The following is a 17,542-nucleotide window of genomic DNA, read 5'->3' as shown; positions in this document are numbered from 1 at the left end:
GCTCAGTGAGTATGTGTTATACAAAAGAATCTTGGTTCTTAACATTCATTCATTAGTTAATTTCCTGGGTAACTGGACAAATGAGGAGTAAACTCCCTGGGTCTAGGTTTAATCTTCTGGGAATTAGTAAATTGAAACAAGCTACGTCTGAGTTTTGTTTTGCTAAAACTCAAGGTTTTAAAATGAAAAAGGTAAACTGTTTCTGATAGGAAGCCCCTGTTTATGGTATGATTTTGAAATACAGGTTCAAGATGGTTTTGAAGATGTTGCAACTGAGTTAGCCAAGAGCAAACATGCTCTTATTTGGGCTCAACGCAAAGAAAATGAATCATCCTCTTTAATTAAAGATTTGACCTGTATGGTGAAGGAACAAAAGACAAAACTCTCAGAAGTCTCCAAATTGAAACAGGAAGCAGCAGCAAATTTACAGGCAAGAATCCGAAGTGTCGTTTCCTTGGAGATTATATTAGCCATCCATTGTGATGTTCATGAGGGACATATGCCTGATAAAATTAATGATTTCTTAGATGATGTTGCCTTCATCAAAATATCTGAAGGTGTTACCAGTTGTACACTGATATAACAAAAATTGGGGAAGTGATATTCAAAAGGTGTTAAGGTTTGAAAAACACCACTTGTATTACCACATTAATTGAATGGTGGTGGTAGTGATAGTTTCTGATACAATTAACCTCAGTGGTTTTTAAATTCATGTGCATTAATGCTTGTGCTATTTCACCTAAGAACTCAACTTGTGGAAAGTAAGTTATAGACTGTTAAATATTTTATGAGAAATTTAAAAAATTGTAGGTTCAGTTTTTCTCTTAACAATTATAGAGTAAAACAACTTTAGAATGAAGCCTTAGATGTTGGCATTTTATTTTATAATGTGTGTCTTAAAACTTTTGATATAAATTTTGATAGTGTTTGCTTTTTAATTGCTTAAAGAGCACTTTTTCATAAGATATAAAAAGAAAGAGGTACTTTAATAAAAATGTGCAGCGTAGATAGTTTTAATGTTCATAACTAAGTGCAGTAACTAGTGATTTTGTGTTTAATGTCCATAACTAAGTGCAGTAACTAGTGATTTTGTGTTTAATGTCCATAACTAAGTGCAGTAACTAGTGATTTTGTGTTTAATGTTCATAACTAAGTGCAGTAACTAGTGATTTTGTGTTTAATGTTCATAACTAAGTGCAGTAACTAGTGATTTTGTGTTTAATGTTCATAACTAAGTGCAGTAACTAGTGATTTTGTGTTTAATGTCCATAACTAAGTGCAATAACTAGTGATTTTGTGTTTAATGTTCATAACTAAGTGCAATAACTAGTGATTTTGTGTTTAATGTCCATAACTAAGTGCAGTAACTAGTGATTTTGTGTTTAATGTTCATAACTAAGTGCAGTAACTAGTGATTTTGTGTTTAATGTCCATAACTAAGTGCAGTAACTAGTGATTTTGTGTTTAATGTTCATAACTAAGTGCAATAACTAGTGATTTTGTGTTTAATGTCCATAACTAAGTGCAGTAACTAGTGATTTTGTGTTTAATGTTCATAACTAAGTGCAGTAACTAGTGATTTTGTGTTTAGTGTTCATAACTAAGTGCAGTAACTAGTGATTTTGTGTTTAATGTTCATAACTAAGTGCAGTAACTAGTGATTTTGTGTTTAATGTTCATAACTAAGTGCAATAACTAGTGATTTTGTGTTTAATGTTCATAACTGAGTGCAGTAACTAGTGATTTTGTGTTTAATGTTCATAACTAAGTGCAATAACTAGTGATTTTGTGTTTAATGTTCATAACTGAGTGCAGTAACTAGTGATTTTGTGTTTGGGGCTACAGAACCAAATCAACACTCTTGAAATTTTAATTGAAGATGACAAGCAGAAGAGCATCCAGATAGAGATTCTTAAGCATGAAAAAACCCAGCTTATTTCTGAGCTAGCAGCCAAGGAGTCGCTGATTTATGGTTTAAGGACAGAAAGAAAAGTGTGGGGACACGAACTGGTACATCCAGGTACGTCTGAAGTTTTCACATGGAAAACATCTATTGTGTGAAATCTATGCATCTGGATATTGGGGTGAAAAGGTGGTTCCCTGCCTCCCAGTGCTAAGATGAAGGCAGTACTTTTTCTGGCAGGAAAATGCTCATTTCGCAGCCACACAGGAGCTTATGCCTCTGGAAGTAAACAATCATTTCAGCAGTTAAGTTGTTAAAGTGGTCAGACACAGAAGTACATGCCTTTAGTTGCTGCTGCTCCAGAGGCTGAGAAAAGAGCAGCTGAGGGAATGGTAGCTTTGATACTTTTAGTTTTCTATTTGAATTTATTTTTCACTGACAAGTAAAAACATTAAAATTGTATATTTTCATGGGATACTGTGGTGATACTATTCCATATTAATAGTAAAAGCATCCATATTTGTGACATTTACGGTATTTTGCATGGATAGGAGTAAAATTGTGCATGAATGAAAACCACTAGTTTTTAGGTAAATCCTTGGTCTTGTTCCCTTTCTGATTGTTTTACAGCATAAGAAAATAAATACTCTGTCTAGACATTTACAGATAGCTTAAAAGTTATGAATCATTAGATATTGGTCAAAGTAAAGCATTGCTTATTCATTCTATAGTAATTTCTAATGTGATTGTGTTTGCTTCATTTTACCTATACAGGGTTTACAAACAGATGAAATGTTTAGAAGGCTTTCTCTGTCCTGTTGATTTGGATTGTTGTATGCCTTACATCTTAAGTAATATTTTTCTCTTTTTCACCTTATTAGGTTTTCATAGAGGACAAAAATCCCCAAGGTGTATTAAGTTTCTAACTGGTAATTGTTTCTTAGGCTCGTCAGTACCCCAGAGTCGTGGGAAGTTAGAAGCCCAACTTGAAAGTTTATGTAGAGAAAATGAATCTCTGAGAAAAGCCCATGAAAGTGACGGTGATGCATTGAGAATAAAGTGCAAAATCATTGAGGACCAAACTGAAACTATCAGAAAACTAAAAGATGTAAGTTTAATATTTTCTTTTGGGAAAAGGCTGGTGGCAGTTCTGAAAAATAATAATTTATATTTGTGATCCTGAACTTAGAGAAAGAATATCATGTTTTCTTTTAAAGTTTCTCATCTTGCCCTTAAAAGTACCATCTGATAGCTATTAACTTGAATTTTACTTTGATCTGTTTTTAACTGTTTTTTTGAGACAAGGTCTATGTATTGCTGGCTGGCTAGGAACCAAGCTAGCCTGAAACCCACAGATCTGCCTGTCACTGCCTTCAGCGCTAGGATTAAAGACATGTGGCACTGTGACTGGCTTATTATTGCCTTTGAAATAACAAAATATGAGATATCAGTAAAAGATTAGGAATCACAAGAAAATTTAATGTTTTATGTTCAGTATATTTTTAGGTCTTAACTTGTACCATATGCAACATCTAAAGTAAATTACTGGTTTTTTTTTAAGTGTTTACAAGAAAAAGATGAGCAAATCAAATTACTTCAAGAAAAGATCGTTTTCATAGAAAAGTGTACTCAAGAACAACTTAATGAAAAATGTTCACAACTAGATAATGTAATTGAAAAACTGGAAAGACACAATGAGAGAAAGGAAAAACTAAAACAGCAGTTGAAAACAAAGGAATTAGAACTTGAAGAAATCAGAAAAGCTTACAGGTATTGTATAATACTTGCCACTGAGAGAGCTTTAGATTAATGATCTCATGTTCCTCACTTAATTTTAAATATTTCTTATCTTCTTAGCACACTAAATCAGAAATGGCATGATAAAGGAGAACTACTCACTCATCTTGAAACACAAGTAAAAGAAGTAAAAGAAAAATTTGAAAACAAGGAAAGGAAACTTACAGCAGAGAGAGACAAAAGTCTTGAGCTACAAAAGTAAGCATTAAGTCATGAAGGATGTGGGACTTGTTTAAGCATACATACTACACTGGCATATGTGAAATTCGTGTAAAGAAAGAAAGAAAATACCAAAGATATGGAGGGTATAATTAATGAGCTAAAATATTATTTTCATACCATCTATAAAATATAAAGTAATAGTTCTCCCTCCATAACTCATTATGAATTTATAGAAACATGTTTCTCCCTATAGAATAGTGCCTAAAATATAGTAATTATTACTATATGGGCATTTTATTACTAACATTACTGTCACTATCTGAATAAAATCTTGCTTGATGTAAATGGAACTCAGACCAGTCATTTGACTGCCAAGAGCAGTGTAGATTTAAATTGCAATTAGCAAGAGAAATGGTTTTAAAGGAGATCAAAGAAAATGTGTAGCTAACTACCACTTTTGGTTTCATTCTAAAAAAATATTCAGTGGGAAATAAGAATTAACCTTGTAATATATAAATATTTTAAAATAATTTATAAAATTGAAACTCTGAAAAATAGGTATTGCAATTTAATGGCTGGTTTTGATTTCAAGGTGCAGAGTATTATTAATAACAGAGTATGCAGATGACTTCTCACAGCACCCAAGAAAAAGCCTGTTTAATCTCTCTGTGTACCCATATGCCTAGGGATATTGTCTACTTTTCTTTTTAAAGGGATGCGGTAGAAAAGCTTCAAAGCATGGACGATGCCTTTAAAAAACAAGTTGATGCAATTGTTGAAGCTCACCAAGCGGAAATAATACAACTAGCAAATGAGAAGCAGAAATATATTGATTGTGCGAATTTAAAGGTACTGTGAGTTAAGATTTACTTTAATAATCAATATTAATTGTTTATGGTTAAATTAGATATTTGGAAACTAAAAGAGAAGAGGGTGCACATTTTAATGATATAACTACTAAAGAAGATATTGTCAAAGCCGTCACTTATAGGTAATAACTCTAGTGAACTGAGTAGTAGTAAGTTTTCATGGTCCATGATCTTGGCAGTCTCCCGTGAACATCCTTTGGTCATGGCAAGGGAAAGTATGAATGCAGTCTATTACTGCCTTGAGAAAGTTCTCAGCAATCCCTTACCTATTCATTGGTTTAAGTCAATGAGCTTTGTCATCTTGATGAGAATGAGTCTCTGTTGTCACCGAATCAGACATCAGGTGCTTTACTGAGTAAGATAATGGGTCAGACCAAGATACTTTTAACAGTCACACAAATATTCGGATAGGACCATCTGTTGAGATCCATGAGATTCAAAGATACTTAAAAACTTTTCATTAGTTTAGCAGTGGTGGCAGTGGTTTTGATCCCAGCACTTGGGAGGCAGGGGCAGTTAGATCTCCTGAGTTAGAGGCCAGCCTGGTCTACAGAGTGAGTTCCAGGACAGACTCCAAAGCTACACAGACAAATCCTGTCTGGAAACAACAACAACAACAAAAACCTTTTCGTTGTTTTTCAAGTAGTATGAAAAAGCAAGCAAAAGCTAAGGTATACAAGATTAAGAAATAAGCAACCAAAAAGCATTGAAGAACGGAAAGCATGGTGGTGTATACTTATCCTGTATTCTCAATATTTGAGATGTGGCAGGAACATGAAATGTTCATGCCAGGCTAGGCTAAACAGAAAGTCATCCCTCCAGAAATGGAGGGAGGGGCTGGAAAAGATGGCTCAGCTGTAAGAACACTGAGCAATCATGAGGCCCAGAGTTCTGATACTATTACCCACATAACAAAAGCCAGATTGCCATACCATGTAAATGCCAGTAACTCCAGCTCTGAGGGATCCAGTGCCCTAATCTGGCCTGAGCTCACATTCACATACCCATCCAGACATATACCAACATGGGCACACATAAATAAGTCTTAAGAGACAAAGGCACAGTCATTCTCAATTAGAATGTGATTAAATAGAATCACTCTTAGGATCCTAAAAAGGGAGAATGGTCTTATATAATTAATAGTTTAGGGCATAATGACCAAGTTATGCCACTTGAATGAAGTCAGTGGCAATTTTAGGTATTTAACATGATACAAGGGTACTGTGGGCAATACCAAATAAAACACAAATTAGGCTTTTGGCTGAAAGTATAATGTTGGAGCTACTACCAACATGATTTGGTCAAGTGTTGAAGAATTGCTTTCTTTTGTTGATTTCTGACAGATAGGAAACTCAGGAGAGCCTTGCTTCTTGAGGTTTACCACATGTTCAAGTTTGTGTTGTGTTAGAAGTTACAAGCCTCTCTTTTCAGGATGATCCTGAGGGACTCCCTGGTGCTGCACAAGTCTGTTTCATGATGTAATAAGTTCTTGAGAATTCTTAAGTCCAAAGGCCTTGCTCCTGATCATCCCGAAGATCTCTACCATTTAACTAAGAAATCAGTTGCTGTTCCCAAGCCTCTGAAAAGAACAGAATGGATGCTAAATTCTACCTGATCCTGATAGAGTTGGAATCACCGATTGGCTCCTTATTATAAGATTAAGTGGGTCCTTCCATCCACCTGGAATATGATATGAGTCATCCACAGTCTCTGCTCTAATGACATAACTCTGCCTTGTGTACTAAAGCAACAAAATTACTTTTAATGTAAAAGTAAGCTAGAAAAATAGAACCAGAGCTTGAAATAAGCAGGCACAGGAAGTGTACAGATCCCAAGGTATCACAGACAGGAAACAATTCAAATTAGGAAAGGTTGGGGCTCAAGAGTTGGCTCTGAGGCTGAGCGCACTAGGCAATTGAAGGACCCAAGCTTTAACCCCAGCACCCACATGGTGGCTCACAACCAGCTGTAAATCTAATCCCATGGGATCAGTGTCCTTTTCTGACCTTCACTGGCACTAAGCATGATTGTGGTAAACATACATATATGTAGGCAAAACATTCATACACATAAAATAATAAAATAAATCTAAAAAATTAAAATAAATTAGGAAAGGTCATTTTCTAAGAGAATAGAGATTAGGAGCTCTATTAAGAGGATGAAGAATGACTTGGCCGAAAAAGTGGTCGTAGTAGCTGTGTCAGACATGGTGAGTTGCATATTCTATCAAGCAGAAATCTGTTCTATGCAATATAGGAGTCTTAGGTGAATGGGGGCTAAGAATGAATGATAAAATTATACTTCAAAGGTGAAAGACAAAACCCCAACAGAACTTTTTAAAATGCTGGAGGGACCAAATTGAAGTGATTGCTTTGGGAGGGAAGTTATGTGAATTGGAAATATTTAAGGGATGGGTGTTTAAGTTGAACTCGGCATTGACAGGCAGCTTAGGGCAATGGGATAATGGAATCAGAAAATGGGTTTCTGTTCTCTCCGTTAAACAGGAATTTCACATTTTCTAACCTCAAGCTACAGTTAAAACACATTGCTCTATCTTTTTCAGGAGAGAACTAAATAGGTAATACACATGAAAGTACTTTATATACTTTTCCATTTTATCATTTGAAAAAAGTTGCATCTTACTAACTTCATTTAATTAATCACAAACTATAGAGTATACAAAATACATCATTGACTTTTCAAAATGCACTTAATTTTTTTTTTTAGAAAATTAAAATGTAAAATGTATACATTGGTTTAGGTTCAACAAGTTGAAGAAGAAATGCGAGGACTTCTGGAAGAAACATGCAAGAACAAAAAAGTATTGGAAGGAAAAATTAAGCAACTTGCTTGTGCTCTAAGTGAAATTCAGAAAGAAATGTGATGTTGGTGGGAAAAAAAATTTTAATTGAAATGGACCAACAAACCTATTGTAAAAATGATTAAATACTGTAACAGTAGTAACTGCTATGACTTTGAAATGTCTCTTTCTACACATTTCATTATGAATTTATTTTAAGAGACTTGAAATATTGTATGTGTAGGTTTTTTATAATAAACTTGATAATTATATATATTAGAAGGATCTATCATAATAACTAGACTTAAAGCACTTTTTCTTGTCTTTGTGCTGTTTGTACCTTGTTGGTAATTACACATTTATTTGCAGACTTGTAAAGGAAAGTTAGAATAGGAGATAAAAATAATCAATGTTATTAACCTTGTGCTAGTGCAGAACTAATTATATTTGTAGGTTGCCCTTTAGTTGACGTAGATCTGTTCTTTTAAAGTGTCTATAACATGTAGCTAAAAATACTTAAAGATTATATGATTAAAAAACAAAACCAAAAATGTGTTGTCATTCAGAAAGCAGGTGTAGGAATCTCCTCATGACTTAGTTTCCTCTTTTCTGCTGCTTTGTCCCATTAAAGGTGGCATCTGTACTTTTATAAATAGTGTCTTATCCAGAAGAGCACTGCAGTCTACCTCCATTCACACCCTCAGTCACTTCATGAAGAGACTTCTGACTGGGCAGCTGGAAACACTCCTTTCATTTCCTAACATATCTTGTACTGCTAGCTCTCTGTTGTCACCTCTTACATTGGAAAATATATGTCCCTACCCCTGCCATTTCTGAGAGAAGTAAATATAACACATTTGAAAACTAGGGTCGTTAGTAAACTAAATCTTTTTTTCTTTTTTTTCTTTTTTGTTTTGTTTTGTTTTGTTTTTCGAGACAGGGTTTCTCTGTATTGTTTTGGAGGCTATCCTGGAACTTGCTCTGTAGACCAGGCTGGCCTCGAACTCACAGAGATCCGCCTGCCTCTGCCTCCCGAGTGCTGGGATTAAAGGCGTGAGCCACCAACGCCCGGCAGTAAACTAAATCTTAAAAAGGAAATGGAACTCAAATAATCTTTTAAGTATTCCTGAAAGGAAGGTCTTCTGTTTTTCTTATAGTTGAGCTACATACTGCAGTCTGTGGGCCAATGTCAGATACACAACATATATAATAGGCATCTTGGAAACAAAATAAAGAATAGCTGAAAACTGACTAACTTTGACTTTAAATACAGATAAATTTTTATCAAAAAATCATGATTAAAAAGATTTAACCCATAGAAATGTCAGCCAAACTTGGAGAAATTTGGGAAGGAAAAGGAAAGGCCTCATCATGAACAATACAGGTTGGAAAGAATTCAAAATGACTGACATAAAGATATTCGTAGATTAATGAAAACCTTCAAAACACATTGTCAGTCAACCCACTTTAAGAAAGTTGCTAAAGAAACTAAGGTAGAAAGGAAATTATACCTGACAACCCACTGAAGGAATGATTAAAAAGTAATTATGTGGATAAATTTGTATATAAAATTTTGGCCAGCTGACAGAAATTACATTTGTTAAATTTATGCCATAGAAGATATCAGAAAAAAGCAGAAGCTTGGTACCTGTAGTGTATGTTTTGTTCATATTATAGTGGCATTTTTTCATATTATTAAAGTAAAAATGATTAGTGCTCACACACAACCATCACTAGAGGATGAACTATACCCCCTCCAAATCATTATAATGCCAAAGCTAGGCATGATGGCATACACACAGTCACCAGGGAACTCAAGTAGGGAAACCAAAAAGCCACATTGGAGGCCCCACATTTGAATGGCAACATGGCTTTACTGACTTCCTTCCCAGAAAATAATCCTGATGGTCAAAGTGGTTTAAAACTTTAGAAGTTGTCCTAATTAGATACAGCAATTGAAGAAGTAGTTATTCAACAAAAACTCAGTAACAATAGCAAAAGCCTTGGCAGTATGCAGGAGGAACAGTGCATCTTCAGCACTGCGACTCCACTAGATGCTTGTGAGTGTGGGCAAGTCAGCTTTCTTCTCTTTGCTTCTGGCCAAGGGATGTAATGTCACCAGAGTAGACAAGCTGTTAGGGTTATTCATCGCTTCTACAAGTTATTAGGCTGTATTATGGCTTCCATCCATCACCCATTTATGACATCAAAAGTGCTACAAGTCTAGTTATTAACACTTAACTGGGTCACAAATCAGAGGTTACCTCTTGGCAGAAGTAGATTTAGAAGACCCAGACCAAGGCTTCCTGTCTTCATCTAGTACCTGAAGTAGAATCTGTTAAGTTTGCATAGAGCCAGCCCCAAACTTCTTTCCAAAGGAATTGAGTTTATTTGAAAGAGTAGTTCAAGCTAACACTAAGAAAACACCTATAGACACAATAAACATACCTCAATTTATCAGGTAACATCAGTTAATGACTAGAAATCAGGTCAAACTGTAGCTCCACAAAGCAGATGCTGAAACATTTCATAAATATGTTGTTGTAAGGTGTCTCCTGATACCATAGAAGACAAGAGGCATGTTGCTTAGAAATTTCCCATTTTATTTTGAAATCATCTATATTATTAGAAACTTGTAGTTCTTCTTTCCTGTATTTATTGTATGGCCTAGTTAAGTCATTTTTCTACATTGTTGCCAGTTCAAAGTACTCAGGTACTTACGTATCCCCTCTGGAATAGAAAATGGCATCTAGAGAGATGAAAAGGGGAATCCACATGTTATGTGTCCTTCGCTTTACTAATACGCTGTCTATACTGTGTTACATCACCTTCCTAGTGTTGATCTTTATGGTTTACTTCTGCTGTCTGTATTATGTAGGAAGACATTGCAAACTGATTTTCTGTTGCTCTTTAATTGTGTTCTGGAAAAATAGCACAATTAGAACTTGACTATTCAACATAAGTACAGAGAACCAAGAGAATCACTATAACTTGGCAGCTTTTCAGCCATTCAGATTCTAAGGCCCCAGCTCAGCCTTTTAAACAGAAGCACTGGGTGATAGGAATGTGTGTTCACTTTGAGGAAGCACTGGCGCAGAGATCTGCTCTTTATGTCAACTCTCTCCCTATCACTGCCTTGTGAAACTTAAGTAGAGCCTTTAGAGCTCTACTGGAGTTTCTGTATAGCTGTCTAACTAACTTGCCTGCTTTCACTGCAGATATAGTCACATATAGTGGCTTTTTCTGGTAGGTAGAGCAGTTTGCCAGAACAGTATTTTCTGCCACCCAGATCACAAATGTCATTAGTAGTGCTAGTTGTCAAATCATATCTTGGTCTATTTGTGTGATTAGATTATGGTTGGATAGGCTGTACAATTGGTTCTGTTCAATAAGAATTTAGTGTAAATGATGTTTGAATTTTGTAGATTGTCATTGCAGTATAATATAGCTCATCCTTTTGATTCTACCTTTGCTACTATTTCAAATATCAGGGAAATATATTTCTGCTTGAGGTCAAGGCGTGTTTGTATGCATTTGGATATGCCAGATGGATGGTATTATATGCAATTGTTGTGTTTTTTTCTATGATACTCAATTAAACATAATCCATGAATTGAAATGGTAGCTGACAGTAAGTCTAATTCTTATCTGAACCAATGCCTTACACTTCCAGTTTTATGCATTCATAAGTTTTCTGTCTGATGGTAGGCTCAGGATTGGGTTGGCTCAGATTTGTCAACATAAGTGCTATAATATGGAGAATAATGCTCTACGGAGGTAAACATTCCATGAACCCGGCTTAATTATTACCATACAGGGAATCCTAAGTACACCATTTCTGCTTTGTGACAGAGTACTGGGCTCCCCTATATTTGAGAAGAAAAAAATGGAATGGTTAAGTTCATAATAGCAATATAGATCATGATGTGATTAGAAACAAACAGTGTCGACTACCCATTGGTTGGGGGTGGGAGGTGTCAGATAAGTCATAATTCACTGAAATATCAGAAGTTTTAGAAATCATTTGGTTTTATGAACCTAGGGGATTCTACAATAACTCTATCCAGCAATTATCTTTGGATCTAAATTCTTGACTTAAAAGTACCTCAACTAAATTTAGTGATCTTTGAACTTATATATTGTGCTATGAACTTGGGTTCTAATATGTACTTACATTCCAACTTGGATCTTATACATGCAACTAACCAAATTTCCAAAGCTATGATTCACTTTCCCAAACTGCCAAGCCCGAAAACTGAGGTGTTAGATTCAAAGGTCTAGTTGAATCATTTGTGTAATAACTAGCAAAGATAACCCTCTTCCTGTTATCCTTGGGAATCCCAATACATTTGTGTATGGGGCAAGGTCCTGAATGTTTTCAAGGACAACTGTTTAACTCCTCACATTTTGTCTGGGAACCCAACTCTAGTACCATTTACACATTACTGATATGGCCAATGCTAAATGTCTTAAGATTAATATTATTATTATAAGACAAGTAAAATATCTGTGACAAATAATAGAGAAATGCACCTATAGTGGGGTAAAAAAACAAAGTTGCAACACTGTGGTAATGGTTCAGTTGACAAACTTTATCAAGAAATCTGGATAACTCATCTGACTTACCATATATGGGCATTCCACTCTAAAAGCAGATATGGAAGAATGGGAATGATAGGGTGACCCTAATTATTTGTAATATTTCCTTCTGCTGGAAATTTCTTTCTGCTGCCCAGTAGCCATACTTACTGTTAGGGATTAGAGACAGGTCTCAATAACACCATCTTCATTAAGTGACCACAATCTGATTTTCCATTTTATCCACAAGAATAGACTTACAAACCGCTGGAGTTTAAACAGATTCTTTTTTTATTATTATTATTTCACATGTATAAATGTTTAGCTACCTGTATGTATGCATAATGTGTGTGCCCAATATCCATGAATACCAGAAAAGGGTATTAGATGCCCTGGAGCTAGAGTTAAAGAAGGTTGTGAGCTGCTATGTGGGTGCTAGGACTTGAACCCAGGGACTTTGGAAGAGCAGCCAGTGCTCTTAATTGCCAAGCCATCTCTCCAGCCCCTCCAGTATATTGTTGATTTTTTTGTTATAACAAATTAGATTTCTTTATATGTCAATATATCATTTCTATACATGAATATGTATGGCTTCAAGCTTCACTTTTCAGGTCATAAACACTATGCTAGTGAGGGTGAGAATCAAAACTCTCATTGCTGAGCTGGTGAGATGTATCAGGAAGTAAAGGCACTTGGTGTTAAACCTGAGTACCTGTGTTTGATCCTGGACTCGCATAGTGGAAGAAAAAAAATTGATCCTCACAAGTTATTCCCTGACCTCCATATATACAGGTGTATGCATGTACACAAATACCATACAGTTTTTAAAATTTCCATGCCACAAAGAGTATAGAATAAATTGAGTCAGGTCTAATTGTATAAATACCTATACAGTTAAAACTAAGATACTAAAGAAATAAGTGAAAACACTAGAAGATCAAAAGATCATGCTGGAGGATTGGAAGAATTAATACTGTAAAAATGACTATACTACCAAAAGCAGTCTACAGATTCAAAACAGCCCCTATCCAATAATTAAAGCAATCCTTAGCAGGAACAATGCAAGATGCATAATGCCCAATATGCCCAATATGATAACCATTTACATTACAGAGCCTAGTAACAAATGAGCATAACACTGGCATGAAAATAAACAGAGACCAAAGAAACAGGGCAGAGGACTCAGAAGTAAGTCCCCAGAGCTAAAACCACCTAACATTTGATAAAGCTCTCAAGATTAAACATTAGAGAAGAAACAGCCTTTTTATCATCATGTAACAAATGCTGCTGGGGAAGCTGGATTTATGAATGTAGAAGAAAGTATGTCAATATCAACTCTCCCACACAAAATCAATTAAAAAATGGATCAAGGCCTAATGTAAAATCTACAACATTGAAACTTCCAGAGAAAAAACATAGATAATTCATCTCAAGGTATAGAGGCAAGGATTTCTGAAAATAGTAGAAGAAATAACACCAAGATTTATTAATAAATAGAAATTGCATGAAATTAAGAAGCTTCATCACAGCCAAAGAGACAACCATCAGAGTAATTGAAAGACAGCTTATAAAAGAAAACAAAAGCTTTTCCAACTGGGTATTAGGGGGTTAAAATGAAAGATATATGAAGAACTACAAAAATTTAGCATCAAAACATTCTAATTATCTGATCAATAAATGGGCTAAATAGCCAATAAGTACCTGAAATGTGTTCAACATCCTTCGCCATGAAGGAATTATAAAACTGCTTTGCTAGTCCATATCTTTTAACTACACTTTTTAAATGTAGAAAATGCAGCAGGTAGATGTCAGAATGCTATCCTCAAGAAAAAGAGCAAATGCTGGTGATAAGGAGATGAGACGGGTGCTAGGAAGAGGAAACTTTAATTTCCCGATGGTAGGGAATGCATTCTCATGCAAGCACTTTGGATGTCAAGCATGGAGGTTCCTGCCACGTAATACGGTTGTACACTCCTGGATATATACCCAAAGGACACTTAAGTGAACATATCATACAAGTGATTATTGCTATATTATTCACTACAGCTAGGAAATGGAACCTGTCTAGCTGCCCATCAACAGAAGGAAAGGAAAATATGGAAAACATAAACACAGTGGAATTTTATGCAGCTATAAAGATAAATGACGTTTGTACTGAAATAATTAGAATCATTGTTAAGCAAAATGGAACAGACTTGAAAAATATCGCATTTCCTCTCATATGCAAGATTTAAATTTCAAACTACATATACATTTATATGTTTCTGTGGGTGCATGTATATTTGTAAGTCATGTTTCATGATGAGGGTAATGAACAGATAGATGCAGGGGTCAGGAAATAAAGTGATGTAGTGCATTCAGTAATGCAGAAGGACTAAGGGGAAGAAAGAAACAACTGTAGAAGGGGTGGTACAAGAAGAGCAGTGGGAGAGAATAAAACGAGAAGAGAGAATGGAGACTCAAATAATATGTATGTGAATGTATTGATAAAACCATTGCTTTGAATACTACCTTTAAAAACTGATGTCAAAATGGAAAACATCCTCAATGCCACTCTTCCAGGACAATATTTTTGTATTACATATTATTGTGTATGCTCTTTGGCAAAACAGAAGAGTATAAGACTGAAACTCATTCTACTCTGTGCAAATTATGGGTTTAAATACAATCTGTACTTGCTGTTTGTAATTACAGGATACAAACTTTCAAAAGGCCCTTTGCATTATCTGTTACATTGCTGTGCCGTGCGTGCGTGCTATGAGCAGTGTCATAAGAAAATTAACTGCCCTTGAAATATGTTTTAACTACACTTCTTAAATGTAGAAAATGCAGCAGGTAGATGTTTGTATAAGTATTTGAAAGGAAAAATAACCAAATCTGGTGTTAGAAAAATTACTACGAAGAGGTAAAATGGCTAATATAGAAGCTTTTGATGGACTGTTAGCTCAAAGGAGATCTAACAGCCTAACAGTTGAAAGTTGCAATTATTCTTGACCATTGAATAGAACTGTTCATTTAAAACTCACTCAGCTGTGTCTGGAGCACTTACTTAGAATGCATAGGGCCCTGGGTTCAATCCAAAGCACTCCCATCATCAAATACAAACTTGTATTTTCTTAAACATTTACTATGACAAAACAGGACATATTTTTAATTTATCCTATATATATGAAAATGACACATGTGATTTCCTACAAATGTTACATGGTTTAAATCCAATTAGTTGTGACCTCATAAATTATTCTTTTCATCATCAAATACTTGCCACTCTACCCAGTCCTGAATTGCAGTTATTTTCCAAAATGTATTGAAACTTATTCAGTATTATAGCACATCATAATGTCTGTCCTACAAATCTATGTGATTAGCCTAAATTTGTTGAAAGATTGCTGACATGGAAATGGTGCTCCACTGGTCAGTGAAATACAAGTTAGTTCCAATGGACTAGCAAGTGCGCAAAAATCTGCCTTGGAGCTAGCCAATCTGGTTGGAACACTGATCTGAGGTAAAGAGTTCTGAGGTTTTCCTCCAAAAAGGCAGGCATACATGTGTAGTAATCAATCATTCTTCATAACCAAAAGGCATGGAAATCAAAGGCCGATTGAAACAAAAAGCATGATGTTTTAATCACCTAGTATCTGTTAAGTGAACAGTGTGCAATTAGTGACCAGTAGCATCTTAAAGGTTATTTGTTTTCTGGTTTTTAATGAGCAGAAATCTCAAAAAGATCCAGCAGTAATAAAAGAACTTTTCACCATCGCTCTCATTTTCAGCAATGTTTGGGGAAAAAGAAACATCATTATTTTTCACTGTGCTGTTCATTGTTCGCAGGGTGACTGTGCACGTGAGGACTGAGACTGAAAAACACCCCCTCCAGGTCATGTTCTCATCTCAATTGCGGATGTGCTTCTGAGGGCTTGGACTCAAGCACCGCCATTTATTGTTCTGTGTGTGATTATGCTGGTGGCAGTTGCACAGCTCTATATATTACAACCCACACTAAAAGACTGAATTGTGTATAAATTTTACATCTATAAAATGTTTTTACAACAAATAAAAGAATAAAGGCAAAAGTCTACATTTATAACAGTTTTCTCTCTGAGATTTGGGAAACCAGTGTAATTATTTTGTATTTTAGAATATCAGACAACAAAACACAAAAGATTTTTTATGGCTAATTAAAATGTTGGCTAATTTGTTAATGCATTAATACTTGAAGGCCAGCAAATTTAAACTAATGAAAAGTCCACTGTGAAAACTTTGAACAACTACTAATCAAAAGTTTAAGGTCAATAGTCATATTGGTCTTTTTAAAATATCTAAATTAGTATATAAAAATGTGTCTACAAAATTACCCAGATAATTGTGATAAAAGTAATGTATGCTTGCTTCCCCAAAACTAACCTTTTAAAACTCTAAGCCCCCAACTCCTTCCTCACTTATGTCATTTGGAGACTAGGAGATCATTCATTATCAGTAGACGTTTTAATGGCGGCATGTGTGCCTTTGTAAGAAGAGGAATACAAATGAAAGACATTGCAAAAATCCAGCATCCACAAAGCTAGGAAGAGACTCCTGACTAGAACTCAGCAATTCCTATGACTTAATCTTAGACTTGTAGCCTCCAGAATCGTGAGAATATACATTTTTATAGTTTAAACAACCAGTTTATGGTGTAGTATGACAGCCTGACCTAAATAAGACACACATAAATTGTTTTAGAAATTATTTCACGTTAATTTCTACCTAGCACACATAGCAGAATGTTCCTTAATTAAAATCTCGAACACTTATAATCAGTATTTGTAAAATTTGTTGATTTGCTTAGTATAAAATTATCTAGGTCGTTGTACGAACTTTTCATTTCATTTTAGATTCTTTATCCCAAGTTTAGTTTATTGTGTTCTTCGGACTAAAACAATATCTAATAAACTAATGTCTGTGAAGGGAAAACATTTTTGTTTACTAGTTGATGCTGTCAGTTTTCCCTCTCATTTTGGTGATTTTTTTTCTCTCTTGTTAAATTAGGCTTTCTGTCATGTAGGATATGTCCTCCATTATTTCTTGCCAAATGATGTTTTTAGTTACCTAATATTAAGTGTGAACAATACTCAAAGTGTGCGAACACCAATTTGTCAAAGATCTTTATCCTGTGTCTCAAGTTTGCAAGTAAAATGAAGGGAGGGAACACACTTCCTCCTGTCTGTCACACCTGTGCGATTTCACTATCCATCCATAGTTTAGGATATATAATCACTAAGCACAAGACACTGCGAGTGCCCAAATAGTGAAACTACTGGGAAACAAAGCAATATAATTTGGTAAAGAGCTCTATTCAAAGGCAGGTAAAGCAAGAGTTGGGAATCCTCCGTCTTCAATAGGCTTCGGAAAGGACTGAGGATTGACTCCGCTTTCTCTTATTCCCGCGAAGAC

General features: G+C 35.1%; 1 protein-coding gene across 2 annotated transcripts in view; it reads left to right on the top strand.

The window, feature by feature from the left end:
• Lrrcc1 (leucine rich repeat and coiled-coil centrosomal protein 1) overlaps positions 1-16,185 on the top strand; it is a 33,560-nt gene extending 17,375 nt beyond the window's left edge. The window contains exons 13-19 of one of the 2 annotated variants that reach the window (XM_005066803.4): positions 245-430; positions 1,846-2,020; positions 2,848-3,011; positions 3,465-3,673; positions 3,761-3,898; positions 4,576-4,711; positions 15,941-16,185. In XM_005066803.4, coding sequence (XP_005066860.1) covers positions 245-430; positions 1,846-2,020; positions 2,848-3,011; positions 3,465-3,673; positions 3,761-3,898; positions 4,576-4,711; positions 15,941-15,964 — 1,032 coding nt within the window. In that variant the 3' untranslated portion in view covers positions 15,965-16,185. Of the gene's footprint in view, positions 1-244; positions 431-1,845; positions 2,021-2,847; positions 3,012-3,464; positions 3,674-3,760; positions 3,899-4,575; positions 4,712-7,492; positions 8,399-15,940 lie in introns of those variants that run through there. The other variant, XM_005066801.4, reaches the window with a different exon arrangement.
• Positions 16,186-17,542: the final 1,357 nt, after the last annotated feature.

The sequence above is a fragment of the Mesocricetus auratus genome, unplaced genomic scaffold (assembly GCF_017639785.1).
Source record: "Mesocricetus auratus isolate SY011 unplaced genomic scaffold, BCM_Maur_2.0 Super-Scaffold_6730, whole genome shotgun sequence".
Lineage (NCBI taxonomy): Eukaryota > Metazoa > Chordata > Mammalia > Rodentia > Cricetidae > Mesocricetus > Mesocricetus auratus.
Note: the sequence above shows the minus strand (reverse complement) of the source record. Positions and strands in the feature narration are given on the sequence as shown.